We start from the raw sequence: 26,139 nt of genomic DNA, 5'->3' as shown, positions 1-26,139 counted from the left end.
TGCATTTTCTCCTCAACACATAAATCGCCGTTGCGCGAAAAAAATCCCCGAGGTAGAACTGAATATTGACGAGCCAAAATGCAGATCTTCGTGAAAACCTTGACCGGAAAAACCATAACGCTCGAGGTTGAATCGAGCGATACAATCGACAATGTCAAGGCCAAGATCCAGGACAAGGAAGGTCAATTTCCCCCCCAAAACTCTCTCTTTACGCCACTCCTTTAACCATAATCTCGTCAATTTATGCTGAAACATAGTTTCTACTCTGTATTTATTTTTGTTTTCTGTTTCAGGAATCCCTCCGGATCAGCAGCGTCTGATTTTCGCCGGAAAGCAGCTTGAAGATGGGCGAACTCTTGCTGATTATAACATTCAGAAAGGTTTTTCTTTTCTATTTTTCTATTAATTCATATGTTGTTGTTATCTCTAGGTTTTGGGTATTACTAAATGGATTACGCGATTTTAACTCATTTAAGACCTCAAGATGAGGCGAAAAAACTAGTTTTTGTTATTGGATTATCATTACACTCAGAAAGGTTTTCTCTTCATTTTTTTTCTAATTTTTGTTATTTCTGGATTTTGGGACTAGTGAATGCAACTGTTTTATTTTGCACCTAATTTCCCAAACTGCAAGCATGAATTACACGATTCAAACTCATTTATGAATTCAAGATGGGGCAAAAAAACAGATTTTGATCATTGCATTATCATTTGAGGTTGCTTAGATCATGGAGAGTGAATTATTTAGATGTTATTGAATGTATATTGCAGAATCTACCCTGCATTTGGTTCTGAGGCTTAGGGGTGGAATTATCGAGCCGTCTCTTATGGCTTTGGCCAGGAAGTATAACCAGGACAAGATGATTTGCCGCAAGTAAGCTTTCCTGTTGTTTAGCTGGTTGTGTCAATTCAGTTGAAATGTGTGTTTTCTTAGCTGTTTTTGAATGATTCTGTAAATCTTGAGATGTATGGACAGTTGAACTGTGTGTTCGTAGCTGATTAATGTATGATTCAGTAATATATTGAGATGTATGGTTTCCTTGAATAGTTAGTTGCCGCATTTGTGTGGTTGTGATAAGGTTGGAATATGATCTGATGTGCACTAGTATCATTAGTGGTTGGTGAATAAACAGGCTTAGATAACTGTGTTTTTAGTTCTATAAGCACCTACAAAGTTTGTGGAATCCAATTTACCGCAATATTTGGTATTCCCTGAACCCTAAACCCTAAACCCTAAACCCTTTTACACTTGGAACTGCAGATGTTATGCTCGCCTGCACCCTCGTGCTGTCAACTGCAGGAAGAAGAAGTGTGGACACAGCAACCAGGTATGATGCCTCGAACATGTACTTGGCACCTTGCTGACATTTTGAAATGTGTCTAATGGTTACTTTTTTCTGCAGTTGAGGCCAAAGAAGAAGATCAAGTAGATTACTAGGTGGTTCAGTCTTGTTTTTGGTTTGTTCATGAGACTTGATCTACATAATTCAAGATTTTGCTAATGTTCTGAATTTTGATGATGTAGCTTTTATTAATCTACAATGAGAAAGACTTCATTTATCATCTTGCTATACTATTGATTATGTGAGTGTGTTATCTGCCTTAGTTCTTTTCTCTGAATAACTAATCCCTCTGTCCTAAGTAGATGTCACATTTTTCGTTTTTATTATCCTGAAAAAGATGTTACATTTTATTTTTTTAAAGTAAATTTTTGTTAACACATTTAATTATTTCTTCTCTCTTTATTATTACTATTGTTGCCTTTTCTCTTAATATATTCAATTGTTTTTCTAACATTTCCTAAAATCTTGGGTGGATGGGAGTATTTTTTCTGTTATGAACTTTTTTATTCAAATGGGTGTTATATTGGTTTTCAAGGGTCAAACTTTATTCTTTAATTGATTAAATATCGATATGATTATGAATTTTTTGGGGGTATGTTTCACAAATTTGGTAAAATCAAATCGTTGCGAAAATGGAAAATATGAAAAAGGATAAACTGGTAATGTTATTAACTAATTAACTGATTTTCAGATGAAACTCATCTCCAATTTGAAAACAACAACTATAATGTCGCATATATTTCCAGATGAATTGGGACCTCTTAAGAAAGAGTAATTGACCAATTAATATATGGAGAAGTAATGCTCTTTTCGTAGCTTAATTATTTTAAAGTAATCGACCAGCTCATTGATTTCTTTATTAAGTTGCAGCATAAGAAATTTGCCTCATTTGCTCAGTTAGTTATGAATTGTGAGTTGTGACTCATTTGCTTTATATAGCTTTTAATTTTAATTTTACCCAGTCAAAATGTTCAGTTGATCAAATACAAAGGTTTTCCTTTATTAATTTTTTAATTACTGCTGCTCTTAGACTAATTATATAGGTGTTTTTTATGCACTACTGTTTATTTCTTCTACTATGTAGAATATTTTGAATAAAAAAAGCAGAAGGGTCAAAGTAAATGTTGTGTTATAATATAGCCTTAATTGTGGGGAGGATAATATATGATTTTGTCGGCAACAAATCACTCAAAGGAGCTCAAATTTGATACATGTACTGTGCCAAGTAATAATAATGAAGTAATTTTTTTTATATTATAAAATATTATAAAATATTTTTTAATGCTTAATTAATAACAATATTACTACTAATGAATATTGAATAATTTAAACAAAAGGTAACATTTTTGTGAAAGAAAAAATAAAATACTGTACCAAAATAAATGTAAAAATATATTCGATAATAATAAATATTTAAATAAATGTTATATAGTTTAAATTAATTTATATTATAAAATAAAATGCACTAATAAGCATCGTAAAAAAATATAACTTGCTAAAATAATAAAATGAAATCTCCAAATGATTTCTTTATATACATGTAAAATTAGTTGTCATAAATCTAATTAAATATGACATAATCATTATATACTTTTCATATTTATATTATAGATTATGCATGAAAGATAATTTTATTATTATTGTAATTCCAATACTAGCCGTTGCACTTACAAAGAAATACTATGATAGGAGTATACCTCAAGTTTTATTGCATTCCTATATTCATTCCATAACCATATATACCAAGCAAAGTAAATATTATTCCATTCACACAATCATTTTATTTCTAATTTCATTAAATTCCCATTTTATTAATTCCATTAATTTATACCAATGAATTTATAAAATATTTAGAAATGCTAATTATAGCTCCTCGTGAAGGTGGAGGGGCTTATTTGAGTTAGTTTTATGTTGAGGGCATTTGGCAAGTGGATAGAGAGATTGAACAAGTAAAGAAAATGGAAAGGTCATAATTGAATAGCACATGAAATATATTATGCTTTTCCACCAACAAAACGCATTACATCTTATTATGACCATGTCTCATTTTGACTTATATACAACCGGCGGGTATTCCATTTCTTCAATATCACAAGTCACTAATATAAATTTATGTGTCACAGTTTACACTTAAATTAATACACCCAAATTTAATGCTATTTTTCTTTATGTCTAAATTAATTGATTAGTTTATACTGCGAATTATAAATTTTCAAGAAAAATATTTAATTAAAATCTAAAGTACCCACTTTATATCAAAAACATATTGCATTCATTTTTTGGGTTCCGAAATGTTGATGTAATTCATCATTTATATTAGATCATAAAACATGTCGCTTTTGTGTCATGTCATGTCATTTATATCAACAATATAATGCATTCATATTTTTTTGTTCCGAAATGTTGACATAATTTGTCATTTGTTAAATATTAAAGCATAAACATGTAGCTTTTGTGTCATGGCTTTATAAAACTAAAATAAGATGCTTGCAAGGTTGATTCCACCTATGTAGCAGACAACGGACAAGAGATTAAAATCCTCTCTTCGATTGTCGCTTTTGTTTCATGTCGTGTCAAATGTTATATATGTCTGTGTTAGAAAGAACATTATTTGCTCAAATAAGCTGTAGTGTGAAAGGACTTTGAACAGACTTCCAGTGCACACTTATTAATTATGTTGGTCGTTCTTGAAATGCATGATGTGTATGCGGTAATCAAGTACTATGAAGCAAACGACAACTAATTTTTTTGATGATGGAGTGGGCTCTAGCTCGGCAGCCACCCACGACAGATTACTTATCTCAAGGTCCACCGCATCAAATCTAAGATTGCTAAGTCGACACACTTTTCTATTTACTAAGAACGACTTCAGGACCAATTCGTACAAAATTTCATCAATTTTTTTGGGAAACACTCCCTCAATAGAAATCTAATTATGGTATTTTATATTTCATTCATATGACCGTTTATTTTCAGTTATGTCTTAATTTTGAGTTTTAAATCATTTATTATAATTCTAGAAATATTATAATGTGGCAAAAACTTTGATGTTTTCTTCCAGAAGTAGAAACCCCACTGCCTTCGCGTATACTTTAAGAAACCCATCGCAAACGCGTGTATAAATACGTCTCCATTTCTTCCTCATCTTCATCTCTTCAAAAATCCCCAAATCCTCCATATCATGACCTGCAACATCCACAAATCCCTAACCGATTCCGCCTTGACGCGCTTCAAGCTCGCCGTCTCCGCCTCCGATCCTTGGCCCTTCTCCTTCTCCTCTTGATCTCTCTCCTCTTCTTCGGCTCGAAATTGTACATACAATCTCAATTACCATGGGAAGCGGCGGAGATCTGAAGAGCAGCGGCGGCCATCACCTCAATTTTCATTTCCAGCACGGCGGCGGGAGGCGGGGTATTCCGAGGGGATGCGTGGCGATTACGGTGGGGCAGGGCGCGGAGCAGCAGCGGTTCGTGATCCCGGTGATGTACGTGAACCACCCGCTCTTCACGGAGCTGCTCAGGGAGGCGGAGGAGGAGTACGGCTTCGATCAGAAAGGCGCGATCAATATCCCCTGCCACGTGGAGGAGTTTCGCCAGGTTAGAGGCTTGATTGACCAGGATGCGACGTCGTATCACCACCTCCACCACCACCACGACGCGCATCACCACCAGTTTTTGTGCTTCAGAGCTTGATCGGTAGTGGTTAGCAGGTTATGGTTATGAATATGAATTGATTGTGATTTTTCCTTTTAATTCTTAAGGTTTGATTCATAGATTTGATCTTGAAGGTGTGACTGGTTTTTAAATTAAACAAGTGTGCAAGTGTTAAACTATGATCCAATTCGTGTCAAATTAAAAGTTTACAAGTCGTTTTTGGTCCGTTTTGGAAAAAAAACACACACACAAACGGAGTTTGGATTTAATCGTAATTTTCCGACGATCTAGTCGCCTCATCGATGTTTTATAGTAATCGAAACGATGTCGTTTTTTGTATGAATGGACGACATAATTTATTCGTCATATGATTTATTGGCTAATATATCAAATGTGCAATTTTATCAAATTAATCGTGAGATAATTGAAAAAAATTCTTACCTTTTTGAATTTTCAACTAAATTATAAAAATACGTTATATACTGGAGTAATATTAAACGAATTTCGTGTTATTTACAATTTTCCCAATTACATAAATCTCATATCACAAAATATTACAAAATCTCAAACTCACCTTAACGACTTGTTCGTTTTAATTCGTTAGCAAACATATTCTCCATAACCACTCAATTCCATGCTTAGCTCATCTAGAAAGATAAACAATGGAATTTTATTTTTTAAAAGTTAATATCTCACAATCTACTTACAAATTAGCCAACAAACTTGGAAGTTTGAATTAATTTGCAGTTATCCCACAATCTAGTAAATGTTTTCAACTATAAGACAGTTGTTTTCTGTACGAATAGATAACATCGACACTTATAATGTCTGCGTATGATTTTTTTTACTATTATAAAGGGCAAACATACTGTTCATAAATAATCTTACTGTCATGCTTAGCTTAGCTCATCTAGAAAGATAAAAATGGAATTTTATTTTTGAAAAGTGATTCCTATAATCGTTTGAAAACACATAACCATTCGTGCCATGTGCAAATCAAATTAAATGCATATGATTAAGGTTTGAAATGTTCTACCAAGTAAAGAACCGTAATTGTAGACTTTTAAGTAAGGAATAAGATACCAACTACACATACCTACGCATATGTGATGCGGAGAATTTATTCACACCAATAAGAGCATCGCCAACACGGAGTGTTTTTCACGGCTTGGGGAACGGGAACGAAAAATTCACGCGTTCGAGGTGGCCATTTTAGGCGTGCTTTCACACCAAGGCGTGCATGATGTATGCCATCAAGATATTTTCAATTAATTACATAAATAATTGTAAAGATACAATATAAAACACGGCATAGTCTCGCATAATCATACCAATAAAGCATTCTCTATAAAGCATTTGGATTCGAAAATCGGGCACTACCATACCAAAATATGGAAAGATGAAATGCAAAAAAAAACGCATGGGGAACAGAACGAAGAAATTACGCGTTCGAGGCGGCCCTTTTAGGCATGCTTTCATGTGAAGGTGTACATGATGTATATCGTCAAGATATTTTTTTCAATTAATTACATAAATAATTGTAAACACAGAATACAGAACACCACATAGTGTATCGATAAAAACACTCTTTCTTTGTAAAGCAATTGGATCAGATAATTAGTTAGTATCATACCAATGAAGGGAAACATGAAATACAACAAAGGCATGGAATAGAACAAAAAGCATGCGTTCGAGGCAGCTCTTTAAGTGATGTAGGTTGTCAATTTTTTTCAATTAATTTTATAAATAACCGTAAAGATACGATAGAAAAACACAACATAATCTCTCCATAGAAAAAAAATACTAGTACTCTTTTATGCCTAAAGCATGTGGACTCTAATATCAGGTAATAGCACACCAATATAGGTAAACATGAAACAAGAAAAAGGGATGGGAATTGTCAATGAAGTTGGAAAAAATGAAATTAAAACATGTGTACACTACCAAATCAAGCCTAATTTCCAAAGAAAAGTGCCTGGCTTTTTGACTTAGGCCATTAAAATATTTAAAATAGCTTCAAATCCCCATACAAGTGGGAAAAGGGGTGGTAGATTGTGTATAATTAATCTATCTCATCATATCCCTCACTAATTCCTTCTTTCCTAGACTTATATGCCCCACTTGTTTATATTTTTCTCAACCATCCTTCAATTAAGTAATTAAAGTTTGCATATTTCATAATCAAAATTCAACTCTAATAATCTCAACCACAAACTTACAAAAGGCAAACCTGACAGCTAGATAACACTCAATTATTATTTTCAATCTTGAATTCCAAGTCTAAAATAAAAAAACCGGGCAAAGAAACAATCCAAAGTTTGACATTTTCCCTATATGGTAATGATGAGGATCTCATAGTGTGATGTAATCCAAGTTCAATCTATTTGTTGCTGCCATATAAAAAATAAAGGGGAAATTGATGTATAAGTGATGGACTTTGGTAAAATTTTGATCATATTACTAGAAAAAATTATGAATTTTGAATTTATTGATAACCGTTCCACGACGAATATTTTTGGTGAAAATATATTTGATACGACAATCGACAACTTGTGCATGGAAGACCCTGTTAATGAGTTAAACGATAACGTAATTTATAATTTTATAAAGAAAATAATTTCTTTTGGTTTAGAAAAACTAATAGTGGTATATTAAGTACATGCTTATGTAATTGCGAACAAATTCAAAATTTAATGGCTTATTTGGCTGATTATTAAATTGCCGAAAGAACCAGAATTGGACCAAACTCCAACGAGATAATTGAACTAATTATAGTATAAATTATTTCACTTATCACGAATCGATTGTAAAATAAAATAAAACCTGACAAATGGTCAACTACCAATTGAAAGTTACAATTGAAATCACTATATAAGTCTCTGCGTCTCTCAAACACCTTACAAAAAGGTTCATGTTACACCAGTCTTTAAAAGAGAATATAAACCTCGACAAAATCGGATGTTATATAATGAAACTCGATGTGCGTAGCATCTAAAAAGAAAAAAAAAACAAAGAAAGAATAATTTCGACATTCTCCAAAGCTAAAAGCGACAGCAAACAATGAGAAATTCGTGTAAAATGACATATTCCTCGTAACTTTTGAATATAAGCTGTTGGAATATCTTCTCATTCTTGTTCCCAAATGCCAAATCAGCTTCTTTGAGAAGCCCCAAAACCAGACAAACATACAGCAATCTTTTAGCTGTCGAAGAGAGAGAGAGAGTCACTGTCTATGTCTGGTGTTTGAGGTTCGAATGGTAACACCATGTAAGAACTTTGTAAACCCAATAAAACTCAGTTTCCGATCTGATGGTCTGATCCAATCACCAAGAAGAGAGTAAGCAGTTGGACCTAAACTGAACTCCTGCAAACACAAACATCCATAGCTAGTAACGTACGCTGCTTAAATAGTGACGAGCACATGGTATCTTAATTCTATAGTAGTAAAAGGCGAAAGAATGGTTTGCTAAGTGCTCAACACGCAACTGCTTGAATCAGTATGCACTTAGTAGCAAAGAATAATCAAATTGAGTTTGTGGATTTCCCCATGTCAGTTCGGGGGCAAAAAAACGGATGGTCAATCGATTAGTTCAGTGGGAAAAAATTATGGTGGTTACCTGTGCCAATTCCTCGACGGAAGTGACGCGGTTACCCTCCGCTTCGAAGTACTCGAATGCTGCACTAGCGATATCCTCCCACTTCTCGAGCGCCTCCAGCTGGTATGTGCTGATTGAGGCTGCGCAGAACTCTTCGAAATCCATCTTTTTGTAAGAGAGGGGCTCCAGCTTCATGTTCCATCCACAAACAAAACAATTTCAGAAAAACCACACTATCATGCATCTATCTACATTTTTAATTACAGCACGTCTCACCATATTCAAGATGTCTGAAGCTCTCGATTCCTTCATGGCATCCGTTGCGTTTTTCATGAGAGCCTGAATAAGGGACGATCATCCGGATATAAGTACACGGGCATCATGATACAACTGTTATGAAAAATGTGGAAAACAAATTATGAAAAAGACCCACTGTTCTGAAATTATTAAGAGAGACATAGCCATCTCTTGGTTCCAGAAGTTCGAATTGAGTTCTAAGGTAAAGGAGCTCGTCCTCTGTCAAAGCTTTCGAAAGTGCCTGCATACGGTGAAAAATGTCATCTCTGAGCAGAAATTAACAACATCAAGTACACAGATCATGCAAAGAGGGCATACTTTCAAGGCTGCACGTTTCAAAGGAGTGGCTCGAATGTACGACTTCACTAATCTGTAGATCATCATATCTAAAGGTATCGTGATGTTAAGGTCCCTTAACCATGGATGAGCTGCAGAGAAAGATAAATGCATTGACCTCTATCACTTAGAAACCTATGTTTAGATAAGAAAGAAACAACATAAATGATGAAACAATGACTTACAAAGTGCTTGGGCAGCAGTCATTCTTTTCCTATGATCTCTATTAAGCAGCCTTTTCACAAAATCTTTTCCTTCTGGGGATACAGATGGCCATGGTGCGTCGTGGAAGTTAGGATCAGCTCGTAGAACTGAACGAAAGATTCCTGACTCGGTGCGTGCCCAAAAAGGTCTGCTCCCACATAATAAGATGTATGTTATTACACCAATACTCCATATATCTGCTTCACTGCTGTATGATCTGTGTAGTACTTCTGGTGCAACGTAGTATGCACTCCCAACGATATCATTCAGACGTTGATCTGCCAACAATATCATTCAGATATTAAAGACATTTATCGTGAAGGGGATAGATAGTGCTAGATAGCTAATTTGACGGAGAAGGAAGGAAACATGAGTTCTAGAAGCTTATCACGATTATGGAATATGGATGAAGCCGAATGTAAAATATGGGACCTTTACCTGGCCTAATGAAGTCAGATAAACCAAAATCAATGACCTTCATCTGAGAATCTTCATCTTTTGTAGCAAATAGGAAATTCTGCAAGGATATGTATATATATATATGTATTTTAACGGATGCACACCTCCAAATGAATAGATTACATACAAGAAACACAAGTTTTCTGTACCTCGGGCTTCAGATCCCGATGTACAACGCCTTGTAGATGACAGAAGGCAACAACACTTAACATCTGCACCACGACTTTCTTCGCATCCTCTTCTGTATATCTTCCACCTCTGTAAATGTAGAGAAACAAATATATTTAAGCTGCTTTAGCACATGATATATGATGCATATTCATCTTGAATTACCGTGCTAAAATCCTATCCAGCAGCTCACCCCCTTCACAAAATCTGTCGAACAAGACTTCATTTTAGTAACACGGCATAGATACGATTCTGTACAGAACATATGACTCAACAGTAAGAACGAACTTTTAAAATAGGACGACATACTCCATAACTACGTAGACATAATGGGCGTCCTCAAATGCATCATAAAATTTGATCAGGTTCTTATGCCCAGACAAAGCTTTCAAAATCTTCACCTCCCTTCGAACATCTTCAATCGATATTGCTGTTGTCATCTGCCAAACAATCATCATATAATAAGAAACCTAATTTTCTGAAACAAATAGTACAAAGCAAGTGTTTGTGCACTTTGATTAGAAGCATAGCCTCTCCTCCTTCCATCTTTTCCAAGAACATTCAGAATGTAAAATAGCCCTTTATCAAACTAATACTACATAATACCCTTATTTTTGGCCTGAAAATTGCAGAACTAAACAACAAAACACCAATATTGAATATATATGCATTGTAAGAGTAAGCTGACAACAACCAATTCTACAGATCAATTCTCCCATTTCAAAGAGGATATGAAATCATACAACAGAAACAGATTTTCAGAAATACTAGACCATATAATATCAAATTGCAATCTGAAGTAGTGATTGAACAAACCTTAGCTTTGGCAATAATCTTGACAGCAACTTGCTGATTTTTCAAATCTCCCTTTTTACATTTTGCCCAGCAAGTATGCCCAAAATGCCCTCGGCCAACCTCCTTCCCCAGCTCATATTTCGCCGCGAAATTCTTCGAATACCCAAAGCTCTTATCCAGCGCCCGCTCGCTTCCTTCCCCGCCTCCCTCCTCCTGTATCGGCTTCGCAAGTGGCGGACTCGGCTGCCGCTTCATGAACGCCGACATAATCGGCTTCGCCGGCGACGGCGGAGGCAGCGGCCACCGAAATTTCCTCCCCGGAGTCCTCGACGGCGACGGCGATGGCGCGATTCCGGCGGGGTAGGGGCTCTGCCAGGGGCTGGCCGTGAAGGACTGAGGCGGCGCGCCTCCATTTGCGGCGGCGGACGGCGTCTGCGATCCCGATGCGGGGGTCTGGCGGCGTCGATTGGCGGAGGTGGAGGCGAAGTCCTCCTTGTCGGCAGAGTCGGAGACGCCTTTGCTGCAGCAATGCCCCATGTTTCCACAGCCGGAAAATTCAAAATCTCACCTCCGATCAGCCGGAAAACGGAAAAAACTACTCAGGAAAGTCTATTCATCGCACAATCAACTGAAATAAAAGGCGAATTTGGATTTGTAAGCTCCGGTGAGACGAATGCGACGTCGTATAGCGCTGACGGAGACCTCAATTCACCGTTGATTTCTCAACATCTGCTGCTTAAATTCAATATCACCTCCGATCAGCTGGAAACGGAAAAAACTACTCAGGAAATCCTATTCATCGCACAATCAGCTGAAAAAGGGTGGATTTGTAAGCTCCGGTGTGGCGAATGCGACGTCGTATAGCGTTGACGGAGACCTCAATTCACCGCTGATTTCTCAACATCTGCTGCTTCCATCAATGAAAATTCAACCGAAAACTCTAAAATCAAACTCAATTTCCAGCTCCGGACGGATTACGTTACGCTGTGGAAGAATTTAATGGAGATTGATGGATAGATATTGTGTATCTATAGGCGCGTATATATATATTTATATATAAATATTTATACATAAAAAAGGGAGGAAGAGAATTGAGCTTCGGCTTTATATTCTCTCACAGGGAAGAACGAAACGTCAGCATTTCGTAAATTTTGATGTGAGAAAAGGAAATTAATCGTAATTAATGGAATTTTTTATGTGGCTTTTTCGATCTTGCAGAATTAAATATTGTGTTAAATTATCATTTAATTAGAAATTAAATTGTTTTACTTTTCCAGTTACTATTACTTGACTAGAGAATGTGGATTTGCGATGTAACAGTTAATTCTGTTAAAAAAATGTAAGAGAAAAATCAAAGTTGGAGATTTGGGGCTTAAATCACAAGGTTTAAGTAACATCAACGTCCAAATTTAGTTTGAAGAGTCCAAATTGGAAATGAAAATTAAGATTCGAAATATTCCAAGACGCCTTTGTTTCGAAATTAAGAAATACTAAAAGATAACAAAGTATTGAAAAGAGGAAAAAATAAATAAATAAAAAAGAATAAAGTTAGAGTGATTATTAAAGTATTAACTTTTATTAAAAATATAAATGAATCTATTAAAGTATAAATAGGAATCGACTCGACACGGAACTAATAGAGTAACATATTACTTTACATTACTATAATTTGTGTATCATTTTCCATATATGAAGTTTAGTCACATATTTCCTTCGTTCTATAATAATAAAAATATAATCACCCAATAAATCGAGCCTTCTTCATCTTATTGTACTTTTTTACATGGTTAGTAGTTAGAGCATCCACAACCGTGCTCTTGCCAGCGGCACGGTTGTGGGCCCGGGCGGTACTATTCATGCCTGCTCTCTGGCAAGAGCACAACACCCACAACTGTGCTCTTCCGCAAGGACGAGCACAATTAATATAAAATTCAATTACACAAAAACATTTCCATAATATTAAAATTCATTTATAACCCACAATAAATATTACAAATGACAAATAAAATTAAACATTGCATAATTAAAATCCTAAAAATTAAAAATTACATAATTAAAATCCTAAAAATTAAAAATTACATAATTAAAATCCTAAAAATTAAAAATTACATAATTAAAATCCTAAAAATTAAAAATGACACTACTCGTTGCCGAATTTCGCCCACATGTGGTTGATTAGGTCTTCTTGTAGTTGATTGTGGATTCGAGTATCGCGCATTGTGTGTCTTGTCTCGATCCTCTGGCCAACCGTCGTATGCTCGCCTCGGCGTAGGGGAGACCTCGCTGTTGAGCTTCCGGCTTCGTCCTCGTCGTAGAAGCTAGCCGCCATCGGCCCTTCGTCGGCTATAATCATGTTGTGTAATATAATACACGTGAACATGATGTCGGCGATATTATTCACGTACCACAGCCGAGCCGGGGCCTTCACAATGTTGAATCGAGCTTGAAGGACCCCGAAGGCTCTTTCGACATCTTTCCGCGCTGACTCTTGACGCTGCGCAAAAAGAACCCGTCTCGGGTCGTGCGGGTTGTGGAGCGTCTTCACGAACGTCGACCACCTTGGGTAGATACCATCGGCGAGATAGTAACCCATGCGGTATATATTTCCGTTGATGGTGAAGTCGATCGCCGGTGCTACACCATTCATCACATCATTGAAGAGTGGTGACGAATATAGCACATTCAAGTCGTTGTTGGATCCAGCAACGCCGAAATATGCATGCCAAATCCATAGGCGGTAGTCGGCGACCGCCTCAAGGATAAGCGTTGGGCCGCCGCCTTTGTGACCGCTCAAGTGTTGCCCCCTCCAAGCAGTCGGACAATTCTTCCACCTCCAATGCATGCAGTCAATGCTGCCAAGCATTCCGGGAAAGCCATGGACTGATTCGTGAAGACGAAGCAACCGTTGGCAATCATCAGTGGTGGGTGCTCGAAGGAATTCATCCCCAAAAGCAGAACGAACGCCCTCGCAAAAATTCTTTAAACATAGGATTCCAGTGGACTCACCGATATGCAAATACTCGTCGAACATGTCGGCCGTTTGCCCAGTAGCGAGTTGTCGGATGGCACACGTACACTTCTGCAACGCCGTGATACTTTGCCGGCCGGCTGCATCTACACCTGTTTGAAAGTATTCAACACGTGCGGACAATGTGTTGACAATTCGCATGAACAAGCGCTTTGACATGCGAAAACGGCGCCTGAAGTAATCTGCCGGAAACCGCGGCTGGTCGGCAAAGTACTCGGCAACGAGCCTTTCGTGGGCTCCCTCCCGGTCACGATGGATGTACCGTCGATTTGATCTGGTTCGTTGAGGAGGAGGAGCAGGGGTATTCGCCGCGACATATGCTTCGTAAGCGGCACGATGTTGTTCGTAGTATTCTTGTTCTTCGCGTTCCGCTTCCGCCATAATATGGGTGAAATCCATTTGAGATTTTGAGTGGGGGATGAATGTGTTGATAGTTTGTATGAGAATTATGAATGAGAGATGATTTGATGTGATAAATGGATGATGAATGTGTGTATTTATAGATGATTTTGGGGAAAAAAAAAATAAAAAAAATAAAAAAAATTCAGAAAAACGGGAAAAAAACGGCCATATTTTTGGGATTTGGAAAATATTTTTTTTTTATTTTTTAGCATTATTTATAATTAAATACCGATTTTTTAAAAAAAAAATAAAAAAAGTTTAAACACAACGGCTATGCCGTTGACGAATGGGAGCGCGCCACGTGTGCGTCCGCTGGCACGGACGTGCTCGATACATCGAGCAGCGCCGTGCCAGCGGCGCGGCTGCAGCGGCGGCGGTCCTGCGCCTTGCCAACGGCGCGGACGGCGGTGGCGTCTTTCGCCACCGCTGCGGATGCTCTTAGTACTCCTACAAAGATAAATTTTCAAATAAACATACGTTGAGGGGAGAATTCTATTTAGATAAGTTTAATAATATTGCAATGATAAAAGTGTTTGTACAATGGAATATTGTGAAGCGTGTAAACGTTGAAGTGTATTTAAATGAGTTGTTATAATTATAATAATTTATTGTGTGACCCAAGGCGATTAAAATGCGTTTTAGTCTCATATTCCCTTTTGGTGCTAAACCTAAATTATAAGAGTCGTCCATTTATATTTTATTGTAGTCAATAATGGCTTAATAATTAGTTGGTATTTTACTATAGCAGTTCTAAACGAGTATTTCAACAGAATGGAAACATTATTTTTCGTAAATAAAATAACAATTCATATTTCTCTATTTCACACTCCACGTAATTCATCACGACACATTAAAATTATTAAAAATGTAAATAAAATTTGAATCAGTCGAACATTTAGGAGTAATATTTTTCTTTGGTTACATTTGTCCAATGAAACTACTTAACTTTTATGACTATTCCAAAGTTTGACGATAACTAGTCTTAGGAGCAAGCAACTTTTGTCAATGTTGCAAAATCATTCAATTGACTACTCATTTTTAAAAATTAGTTAACTAAAGTATATATAAGGTTGACTTATGAAATTATTCACCTTAATTGAGAGTATATGGGTCAACGTTAATTATACCTAAAATCACAAATTTTGGTCCAAATCTTATAGGTCACATATATTCAAATTTTGAATGAAAAGTATGGAGTTTAAAAGTTATGTAATTGTCCCACGACATTTCGTTCTTGCACGCGTGTACATTTAGGTGATGTGGATGATGCATATGAGAATTAATGCGACGACAGATAGGACTAAATAATCAAAAGAACAAAATACAAAATAACTCTAGATGTACCTAGCCACCACCTCCATGTAAAATCTTTTAGTAATTTTGTGATTTATCATTTGAAATGTAAAATGTGTGGTATGAGTCAAAAATAACATATTCTTTATGATTTTATAATCAAAATAATATCATATCAGATTAAATACAATATAATATTTTTATTATTTGAAACCATAAATATACTTCATTATTACGGATGAAGTGTGATATTGATTGTTGTTACTGACCTATTTTTTGTTGTGGAGAGATAGAAACAATAAATGGAGGCCGCGTGCATTGTGCGAATTCAACTACTACCAAGTAATGACACATTTATTCCTACACATATTAAATGGCCAACGGAATACAGGTAGCTCTCATATCCTTTTCTATACTACTAGTGCATATTAAATCACTTAATCTGCCAAACATTTTTTTATATAGGATCCGATCGATCGATCTCACCGTCAATCCATGAGAGCTATAAAGAGCCTTAGAATATGAACTTTTGAAGTTGGCACCAATCTTATGATACTGCAATTGTCGTTGTTCAATATCAGCGATAATTGTTGCTCTGCCTCTAGTTTTCAATGTCAAAAATCAATGTTTTCGACCCCCTTTAATTTCGTTTCTTAAACTTATTATTGATCTCAACATATGAGAACTAGGAAACAACAAAAAGTTTGATCTTTTTGATCTAGGAGCTTGTGTTAGTTCCACAATGTTGCAATCTCACCCCAACTTCAAAGGGTTGAGATTCACTTTCGTTCTTGTCGTTATCCACCGTAAGCGAGAACCATTGTACCAGTACTAATAAGTTTTGATTTCTAAATAGCTCACTAATATGCTGCACTCGTTTTTATAATGTTATTTTATTTATTTCGTAATTTTAACTTCAATTAGTAAAAAGAAAAAACTACAATTTCCTGTCATATACGTGCGGGAATATGAAGGTTAATAGTACAATTTGTGCTTCATGATTTGGCTTTGTTTTTTTAACTTGTTTATTTGTCGAGAATAAATAAATTGTAGGAGTAGTTGGAAAATAAATTAATGAAATCTCTCAACAAAATGTGTTTCAACACACCTTGAAAAAAATGTAATTATTGAGAGTGCATTATTGTTGTACATTAAATAAAACTAATTCAGCAGTACCTTAAAGAAATTGTAATTATTGACACATTCAAGAAGGGTAAGTAAATTTCCCACTTGTGTCAACCAAATTAGTTGAGGATTTTCAAATATATGGATGCTTTATTCACAAAAATGAGAGACTAATACACGTTCTGAAATATTATAATATTATTTAATATGATTGTTTGACAATTGTATATTACGACTATTAGTCGATCGATCAATCAAGAGCTATGCTAAGTTGATGTAAATGTAAATTGGAGAAAAAATTATGAATTTGATCTAATTTTAGTTTATCCCGTAATTAAATATTTCAATTTTCTATTTGTAATATGTTAATTTGACACATTAAGAAAAAAATGCTTAACATCGTCTCAAATGTAATCGACAATAAAGATTAATGCACCTAAATGTTACACTTTAATATCACTAGAGAGCCTTAATGCACCAAAATGTGATGCTTTAACAATTTTATCTTTACCTTCTTACAAGTTTACAACATAACCCAAAATTAAAAATTCCATTTTTAGTTCCTTAGCTTACCACAAACCCAACGGATTCGAATGGACCTATTTCTAATATGGTATCAGCGCAGACCTAATTCGATGATAGATTTCTCTTTCTCTTGAGTACCACACGGGTGGAAGACCAATGTTAATTTCGGCCCACATCGATGATGGACTTTGATAAGGCTCATTTCATGCATTGGTTATGAGGATAAATTCTGTAAATTCAGTTAACTAATAAGTGTTTGTAAGTTCAGGTGCGTGAAAAATCTGTCAGACCTAAGAAATGCATACAAATTACCCGGGGCAGGGAAAAGGAGCAAAAGTGAAGCAAGGAGCAGTTCTAAAAGATCCTATTTCAGAGGGCAAAAGTGACAAATCATGAAGAAAGAAGCCATAGGGATCTGAGCCTCAGCTATAAAAGGGGCAACTATCTTGAAGAAGAGGAGGATTTGACACCAGCTCCACATACTCCTTAGTTTCATTTTTAGTTAGCTCACTTCACACGCACTTGGCACCGATGGGAAATGTGACATCCCTAACCCGAAACATGCATTATTTTGCATATTATCATATTATATTGTCATTGCATACTGAATTGTCATTTTTACTACATAGATATTAAGTGTGTCATAGAGAATATATTTATTGTTATGACGACTCAATATAGTCGAATATATGGATAGTTTTGATTTACGGAAATTGTTAAAATAGATGTGTAGTGTATTGTATAATATAAACTAGTATATATATATATATATATAATAATAATAATAATTATGTTTTTGTGTGTGCATGTGTACCGTATAGTACTAGTATTTATGTACGTACATATAAACCAATATATATATACACATGTATTTGGATAAATTAGAGTTCCATATATTAAACAAATTCAATTGTGTAGTGTACGTGTTGTTAGTATATATTATGCATGATATATTTGTGTCCTTGACGTGTTGCATTTTTAACTAAGGGCATGACACTTGTATTTATAACTTTCAATGTTAATTGGTATGAGTAAGCAAAGTGGCCGACGTATATGTACAAATATATCTTTTGAATAAAAATAAAAAGAGAAAGTTTGAGAGAGTTGAGGGGAAAACAAAAGTTGATAAAAAGAGAGAGTTTGAGAGAGTTGAGGGGAAAACAAAAGTTGAGAGAAAAGTTTTGGATCGAGAGTTATAAATCAAGAGTCGAAATCAAGAGTCGAAATCAGTTTATCTATCATAATCAGGTGTGTATAAATCACACTTTTAGTTTTACATGTGTTATGTGGCTGCTTGTTATATGTTGAATTGAAGTGAACTATTGGATTATATGGTGTGAAATTGATATGATTATGAATTGTTTGATTTTGATGGTCGAATATGATATGAATATTTGATTGCTTAAATGGACATGTTTGTTTAGATATATTGGATAGTTTGATGGAATATGATATGGATATGTTATTGGTGCAAAGGATATGTTTATGATACCGATTATGTGAATCATTGGATTAAAGAGGATTTGTGACGGTTTTGCCCGGGATCTGAAATCACAGTGGATATATTGGGACCTTCGGGTCAGACATATTGGGACCTTCGGGTCAAACATATTGGGACCTTCGGGTCAATTACAGAGGGACCTTCGGGTCAATTACAGAGGGACCTTCGGGTCATAGAGGAATCCCGGGCAGATATCAGGCTTGACTGTTACAGAATAATAAACGGAATAGAGTGGCATATGCATATGAATATGAAATGGTTTGTTTTTAAATTATGTTATATATTGTTTCTGATTATATGTATTGATAAAAGAATATGCTTGATGTTTGTATCATGTGAGATTAAAGGTGGAAATTTATATATACTGAGTTGTGGCTCATATAAACCACTAAATTTTTCACGAATAAGATAGCAGTAAAGTTTTGAGTGACGTGGGTCATAGAAACTCCACGTGTTATCAGGTTCGGCGGCTGACGCATATTGGCAACCTTCTCCTCCTCATCATTTTGCATGTAGATAAATGTATAGTATATAAAGTGGCGAGAGGGTTCCACTACTTTATAGGATATTTTGAAATATGTATCGGATAAGTGTTGGTTTGAACTTATATAATATATGTGTTCTATGAATTAGACACGTGTATTGATTGCTTTTATGATAATGGATTTATGTATTATAAGAGTATACGTCAGAGGGGTTGAGGTGTCACAGGAAATTCTGGGCAGGCTTGGCGATAGTTGGTTTCCGTGGTGTAACACCGTCCTCACGAGGGCGAAGATACAATCTGTTTTTTTTTCTGTCGTTTATTTCTCGCCGTGAACTTCTTTGTCGGAAGCTCGGCGACTGCTTTTGTGTTTGAACCTTATTTCCGTGGTTATGGCAGTTTCTATTTTCTGTCTTACTTTGGTTTTTGATGTTTGAGGTGGGTTTTACTGATTTTGGATGCTTTTCGCAATTGACTGTTGAATTGGAGTTCAAATTGGTTGAATCTGAGTTTTTTTTTCTAAATTAACTCCTATATAAGGGAGGACATTACAAATAAAATCTTATACTATAGATAGGAGGAAATTACAACTGATGTCAAGAGGGCTCGAACTCGGCACCTCATGCAATAATGTCTAAGCTCCTTGCCGCTAGGACAAAGGCTCTAGACTTGGTTGAATCTGAGTTTGTTTGTTGAGTTTGGATCGGTTGGATCTGGAGTAGTTCGAGAGATGAATCTGATACGTACTTGTTGGATCTGCATGGCTATGTCTGATAGTTTTAAAATGGAGGGAAACTGCCTGCCAGCTGGCCAGCTCCCCCAAAACTGCCTACGTATTCACTTTTTTTTAGTATATCATTATATCCTCCTACCATTCTACCTGCAGTGGTTTTTAGTATATCATTCTATCCTTCTACCATTCTACCTGCAGTGGAACGCCCTAAAGTCCGTCCTATAGTTTTCATTACTATTTTATTAATTAATTTTATGTTTTCAAATATGTCATGCAAATAATAAAAAAAGCACCACGATTTAAAGGCAAATCATACATTACTTAATTAAAACAAAAGTTACAAAAAAAAAGTTACAAATGTATCAGACGAACTATCATCCGCTTCTTAGTGTACTTTTTCATATACTCCATTTATGTTTTCTCTACTTTTTCCCTACTTCTCTCCCAAAATATTTTGTTTTCTCTATTGTTACTATCTATGTCAATTATTATATTTTTATCTATATAACAATTTCAAATATTTTGATATATTCCTACCCATATAAAAGTATAAAATATCTTTTTTTTTATTTTAAATTATCTATTGTGATTATATAATTATTATTAAGGAGTTCACATCTAACAAAATAATATTTTTATTACAAAAATATATAAAATTACTGAAAGTGCGAAAAATTATGTTCTTCCTAGTAAATAACTAATGACTGGACATTGCTAATTCCCATGGTTTTGAGCGAAAGAAAACTTGGAGTATAATGAAATGTGCTATGCGAAGTCTTATAGTGAGATCGCTGAAGAGGAGCATATGAGACCATAACTTCAGTGGCTTTGGAGTAGATAAGTAGTTGATCCTCGATAGCAAACAACAAGTCACCATTAACGAAAACTTTGAGCGGTAGAATAATATGGTATGAACGGAATCGATCATCAACTTGTATTTTGGCGATGGTATATTCTATCACCCAAGAATTTGAATCTTGATAGTTGTTCATCTTCCAAACAACAATATGTTCTCTATGATCTGTAATATCGCATGACCATAGCTGATCATTCAACACACATAACCGTTGTGCACCATACGTGTGAGTGAAATATCCACATTGGCGAGGGGGAGGGGAAAAACTAGTAAAGACCTCGGTTTCAAGATCAAAACAACAAACCACAAAATTAGCCTTGGAATCAATTGCAAACCAGTGAAGATTTCCGTTAAAAAATAAAGTATAATCAAGCCAACGTTGAGTTTGGAGGATTTCGGGCATGCACGGCAATCTAGTTGTTGATGCTGGGATACTTCTCCACAACACTCCTCCTAGAGTGTATATGTAACAAGACCTAGATTCATCAACACATATAATCTTATATTGGCCGCTTAATTTACTTACTCCAAATCCAAATAAGCACTTACGTGTAGGCTGAGGAGGAAGCTCGACATATTCACAAGTCATTGGATTGACTATGAAAAGAGTATGATGATGATTATCCAATCCATCCCACAATAAAAGCAAACCATTAACTGAATCAATTATAAGACGATGATAGCCAAGAATTTCACGCGAAGATGGCAAGCGGAAACGGACAAGGGGCTGATAGGCCTCGTCGCAAACTGCATACCCAATCTTGTCATGATGAAGGAAGGCCATACCTGATTTTGGATACGATTGAATGAGATTGCGCCATAATTTACAAACACATTTGTACCTCGCAATGCTTCTAATAGGTAGTCTGGCCAGAATCTCTACCCATATTTCTTGGGGTAGATACAAAACTTGCTTCTTCATTATAACGCAAAAAGATGTAAATAAGGATCAAACGAGAGGAATTAAATTAGGGATTGAAACGAGAGTTCGAAAAATACTAGGGAGTAATACTTTTATAGAGTTAATAATCAAGTAGAATCCTATCAATATGGAAATAAATCTTAAATAAGTATACAAGTAAAATAAAGACCATGGAAATAAATCCTATATATAAGGAAAATAAGATTTATGACTGGCGTCTTTAAGTTTTTATAAATATAAAGTGAAATTTTATAAACAGATTTTCGTTATTGGAAATTTTTAATGGAAATATGGAAACACTTATTCTTGTATTCATTACACAACATTACAATTTTAATTATATTACAAAACTTGGTTTATATCATAGACTAAAAAAACAGTTAAACACAATTTAATTGGTGCGACATAACTAGCGCGTTACTGGTGAGAGTGGTGGGAGCTAGCAGGCATTGTTTTTCTGGTTTGTGGAGACATTCACTTCTTTTAAACCATATTTATGGAGTACAATACATACAAAAATATCTCATTATTAAAATAATTAAGTTACTAGTTTCATTGTACTAATTTTTTAGAAATTCTACTTCATAGTTTATCAGAGTTATCTTATGCGTCAAACACTTAATCTCAAATTTGTTGTGTTACATAATCCATATTGAAAAAAATTTCTTGTGTTGGAGTCTCTGACAATTGACGCCCACGTCGGGCTCATTTCTTACACTATTACTCTTAGTTGGCTTCCAAACGTCCTCCTCGTTGATCACGGTTGGTTCATTTGCCGCGTCACTACTCGTCGGCAGGCCCGGCCCTGGGGGGGTCGAGCAGTGCCCCCGCCCCGGGCCCCCAAAACGTTGGGGCCTCCAAAATCCAAATACATACATGAGTATATACATGCTACTGGGCTAGGTCCAAGCAAGAAACAAGAGCCCACTGTTAAACTATTAGTTTATAGTATTATTATGGGGCCCCTCTTTTAGTTCCGCCCCGGGCCAATAAAAACTCAGGACCGGGCCTGCTCGTCGGCCACCATTATGAGTCATCGAATCTCTCAATGAAAACATTAATGTTGTAGATCAAACATGAAAAATCATCAGCTCATTTAACTTTGTACATTTCACATTTATAGTGGTTTACATTTGATTTAATCAAATTTGGATATGAATTCAGCTGATGTGGATTGATTCAATGAAGTTCTTTGGATCATTATTAATTAGTATGAAAAGGGTCCACAAAACAAATGAATCATGTGGGCTGTGATGTTGTTTGCCCCACTTAATGAAAATTTCACAAAATATACCACAATTAGGGACTAATTACATATACTTCACATTGTTTATCATATTCTAATTCGAACTACTGACGATTTTTGATACCAACATGAACTCGCCGTCACCAACATTTTTTATGTTTGTGTGTGGTTTATTGTTTGTTTTGCCTTAATTTTTAGTTTTCAGTGTTCAAACAATTGAAGATAATTGAAACTACTATTCATTTGATGGCAACTATATAAACTAGCTAAATGCGCATGTGATACGGATACCCCTCTCGATCAGCCAGGACCGTCTAATGATGCCGGAGGGGAAGACGAGCCTGAGGAGCGGCAAGCCCCGGAGTTGAGTTATGAGACGGTGGAAAGGGGAAGGCCGTCGCCGAGGGAAAGAAGGGAACAAAGGAAGTCGAGCAGGAGAGTGAAGGCGCCGGCGAGGTTCGGGGACCACGTTCCCAAATAGATTACGTAGAATAGAATCCTTTAATTTATTTTTATTTTTTGACTTGTTATTCGTTTTCTTTTATTATTATTTTTGAACTATTGGGTCGAGCAATTTATAAGCTCCGTTCCGGGTTTTCTTTGTTGGTTCTTTCCCGGGCCGTAAGTCGAACCAACCCTAGGGTCCTTAGACTATAAATAGGCGCTCAAATTAATAAAAGATCATGAGAAATTTCGCCTACTTTATTTTGTTTATTTTCGTTCGTCTCGCAAACCCTAGTTGTCGACGGGATTCCGCCTCCCGGGACTTCTAACCTTGATCGCTGCATCGTGTTAGGGAGATTATCCTTAACAGCATGCCAATGACTTCGGACAATTTTTGGGTTTTGTCTTAATTTTTAGTTTTGAGTGGTTTATTGCTCATGCCAATGACTTCGGACAATATCGAAACAAATAAAACATATAGTTATTTAACAGGAAGTTGGGCTCCTCGTCGAGAAATTCCTAGCTCCACCACAAATGACTAAATGTAGTCATAACATGAAATCTTACATATAAGATCAAAACCACCTCCTTATCAATCAATTCGTTATATACGGGGTGCACTATGGTCCATAAGTGAAATTCTGTAAAAAAAATCAAAGCAAATCTCAGCCCTTGGATCCTCAGATTGGATGGTTGTGATAATAATATCCGAGCTACATTATTACACTAAGAGCGTTACATTATTAGCCAAGCTACATTATTAGACTACATAATCTACATTATTAGACTAAAACGTGTTACATTATTAGACTACACAATCTACATTATTAGATGACACATGACATTAATATATGAACACTCCCCTGTTACTATATATTAACTTTGACAAATATGCATAACTATTCTACTATAAAGAATATCCTTAAATGACTATATGCATTTAAGCTCTCCATAAAAGCATTAATTTTAGTGTGCTAACAGAAGAATTCATTTCAATGGACTAATCTTTTAGAAGAAAGAGCATATTTACTCTATAAACTCTACATCTATTACTCTTACTTTCGATACGGGACATCAAGTCCAGGACATAATGATAATATTAATTACTAATAACACATTAATCTAGATAGTGATTGCAAAAAAAAATTTAACATACAATGTATAAGACAAACAATTGTATTTCAATGGACAAAATGATTTCGACATATCTTTGTGGTGGGAAGAAAAGGGTGATCTATGTACAAAGTACTAATTTGAAATACATTGCGTTAAAATTGAACAAAGCTTCACTTAATTAACTTCTATATTTGAAGTACATTATTGAATGTTTCAAAAAGTACAACTTAAATATATTTATAATGTGATAATATAATTATTTGTTGCACAATTCTTAATCCCAATTTAAAATCGAAATGTAGCTACACATATGTGCAATAGGCACTACATGCTTGTTGAGGCTTACGTGTGTGCATAGTGACTGCGGAAAAGTGTATTAGGGTTGGTATACTGAAAAATATGTTTCGAGTATGAATAGAATCTTGCTTGTATACGAAAAACTTTACAATCCACTTTTAACCCGATTCAGTATTATTCGAGCAGTTTCGCACGAATAGAATCACTAATATTATTACATTGTGTTTGCTTGTGCATTTATAAGATGTTTTACAAACATTTAAATGTATAAGAAGCAAACAAAGTCTAAGTCTTTGTTTTAGTAGACCGGTTGTAGACGTCGTCCGCCTTAAGGTAACAGGGTCAATTATGAACAAAGAAAACCAAGAATTTCACAATCTAGATAGACTTTGGCTGCCTATCATGAAAGGTTGCAATGTCAGTCCGATATTTCTAAGTCTTACTGAAATAAGATGACATTGGTGTGGTATAGCACTGAACGAATCTAACAGCAAGACATGTCTCCATGCTATCTACTGGAAGACTAGGTCTTGATAAACAAATATTTCGTAATCAACATACGTTAGCATTGAGCATACATTATTGATTATGCATTACTTTGACTTATCAAATGGTGAGGTTTTTTCGCAACCCAATAATCCTGATATATTGGGTAGTGGTGATTAAGCGGTGCTAGGATTGCTATTATGTTGAATCACGCGCCCGGTGAGTCTGGCTTGATAATGTCCTCAAGAGGAGCTCGAACAATGTTTTATTATTCGGAAAACTGGCCAGTTGGAATTTAATTATTCCATTAATAATAAATAAGTGTTTCTTGCTGAGTCCACTCTTGGAATTAAAAGATGTTAATCAATTAAGTCTATAGCAAACACTAATTAATCAATTGACATTTCTATCTTAAGCACGAGAAATGAACGATAAACAAAACGGAAGCCCGGATTACTTATAATTTCGGATTTGGATAGGCAGTGCAATATTACTTCTGTGGTGGATGCTCGTAATATTCCAATGTAAGTTGTATTAAATTGTGGATTCAATTTAATTAGTAAAAAGCTAATTGAGGGAGGTCATATCCAAAACCTTCCATAGATCCCTGGGCCCAATATGTAACTTAATATATATATATATATAAGAATAAAGGAGACAGAAATATCATTAATTTCTCTATAGAAATTTCGTCCCTTTCTCTCTACAGAAGGAGACGATTTTTTTCTTATTTTTCTCCTCCGTGAGATTTTCAGCTCTCCTCTGTGAGAAAGATCTGTGGTCTAGTATTGAAGATCATCACGTGGGGAACCAGTCAGAAGATCCGTGGT

General features: G+C 35.5%; 3 protein-coding genes across 3 annotated transcripts; 2 read left to right on the top strand and 1 right to left on the bottom strand.

Annotated features, from left to right (window-relative positions):
- LOC121807716 (ubiquitin-60S ribosomal protein L40) lies at positions 1-1,563 on the top strand. Its single transcript, XM_042207999.1, has 5 exons — positions 1-181; positions 294-380; positions 772-874; positions 1,262-1,328; positions 1,404-1,563. The coding sequence occupies exons 1-5, from the start codon at positions 79-81 to the stop codon at positions 1,428-1,430; spliced, it is 387 nt and encodes a 128-aa protein (XP_042063933.1). The 5' UTR covers positions 1-78; the 3' UTR covers positions 1,431-1,563.
- A 2,886-nt stretch (positions 1,564-4,449) lies between these two features.
- LOC121807717 (auxin-responsive protein SAUR32-like) lies at positions 4,450-5,175 on the top strand. Its single transcript, XM_042208000.1, has one exon. The coding sequence runs from the start codon at positions 4,676-4,678 to the stop codon at positions 5,033-5,035; it is 360 nt and encodes a 119-aa protein (XP_042063934.1). The 5' UTR covers positions 4,450-4,675; the 3' UTR covers positions 5,036-5,175.
- A 2,652-nt stretch (positions 5,176-7,827) lies between these two features.
- Positions 7,828-11,922, bottom strand: LOC121807715 (CDPK-related kinase 4-like). The gene is made up of 11 exons (XM_042207998.1): positions 10,873-11,922; positions 10,366-10,496; positions 10,222-10,263; positions 10,038-10,146; positions 9,868-9,946; positions 9,411-9,707; positions 9,208-9,317; positions 9,026-9,130; positions 8,869-8,931; positions 8,614-8,781; positions 7,828-8,360 (listed from the first exon to the last, which is right to left on the bottom strand). Exons 1-11 carry the CDS (start codon positions 11,386-11,388, stop codon positions 8,220-8,222), a joined length of 1,761 nt encoding a protein of 586 aa, XP_042063932.1. The 5' UTR covers positions 11,389-11,922; the 3' UTR covers positions 7,828-8,219.
- Positions 11,923-26,139: the final 14,217 nt, after the last annotated feature.

This window comes from Salvia splendens, chromosome 6 (genome assembly GCF_004379255.2).
Source record: "Salvia splendens isolate huo1 chromosome 6, SspV2, whole genome shotgun sequence".
Classification (NCBI taxonomy): Eukaryota; Viridiplantae; Streptophyta; class Magnoliopsida; order Lamiales; family Lamiaceae; genus Salvia; species Salvia splendens.
This window is presented reverse-complemented; position numbering and strand designations above follow the sequence as displayed.

Bases quoted from the DNA above. Each gene is read 5' to 3' on its own strand.
- LOC121807715 (XM_042207998.1), bottom strand. From the start codon at position 11,388: ATGGGGCATTGCTGCAGCAAAGGCGTCTCCGACTCTGCCGACAAGGAG. The intron at 9,947-10,037 runs GTACAGAAAACT...ATATCCTTGCAG, and splicing joins ATCGGGATCTGAAGCCCGAG to AATTTCCTATTTGCTACAAA. The intron at 9,708-9,867 runs GTAAAGGTCCCA...TATTGTTGGCAG, and splicing joins ATCTGACTTCATTAGGCCAG to ATCAACGTCTGAATGATATC.
- LOC121807717 (XM_042208000.1), top strand. From the start codon at position 4,676: ATGGGAAGCGGCGGAGATCTGAAGAGCAGCGGCGGCCATCACCTCAAT.
- LOC121807716 (XM_042207999.1), top strand. From the start codon at position 79: ATGCAGATCTTCGTGAAAACCTTGACCGGAAAAACCATAACGCTCGAG. The intron at 182-293 runs GTCAATTTCCCC...TTTCTGTTTCAG, and splicing joins CAAGATCCAGGACAAGGAAG to GAATCCCTCCGGATCAGCAG. The intron at 381-771 runs GTTTTTCTTTTC...TGTATATTGCAG, and splicing joins TGATTATAACATTCAGAAAG to AATCTACCCTGCATTTGGTT.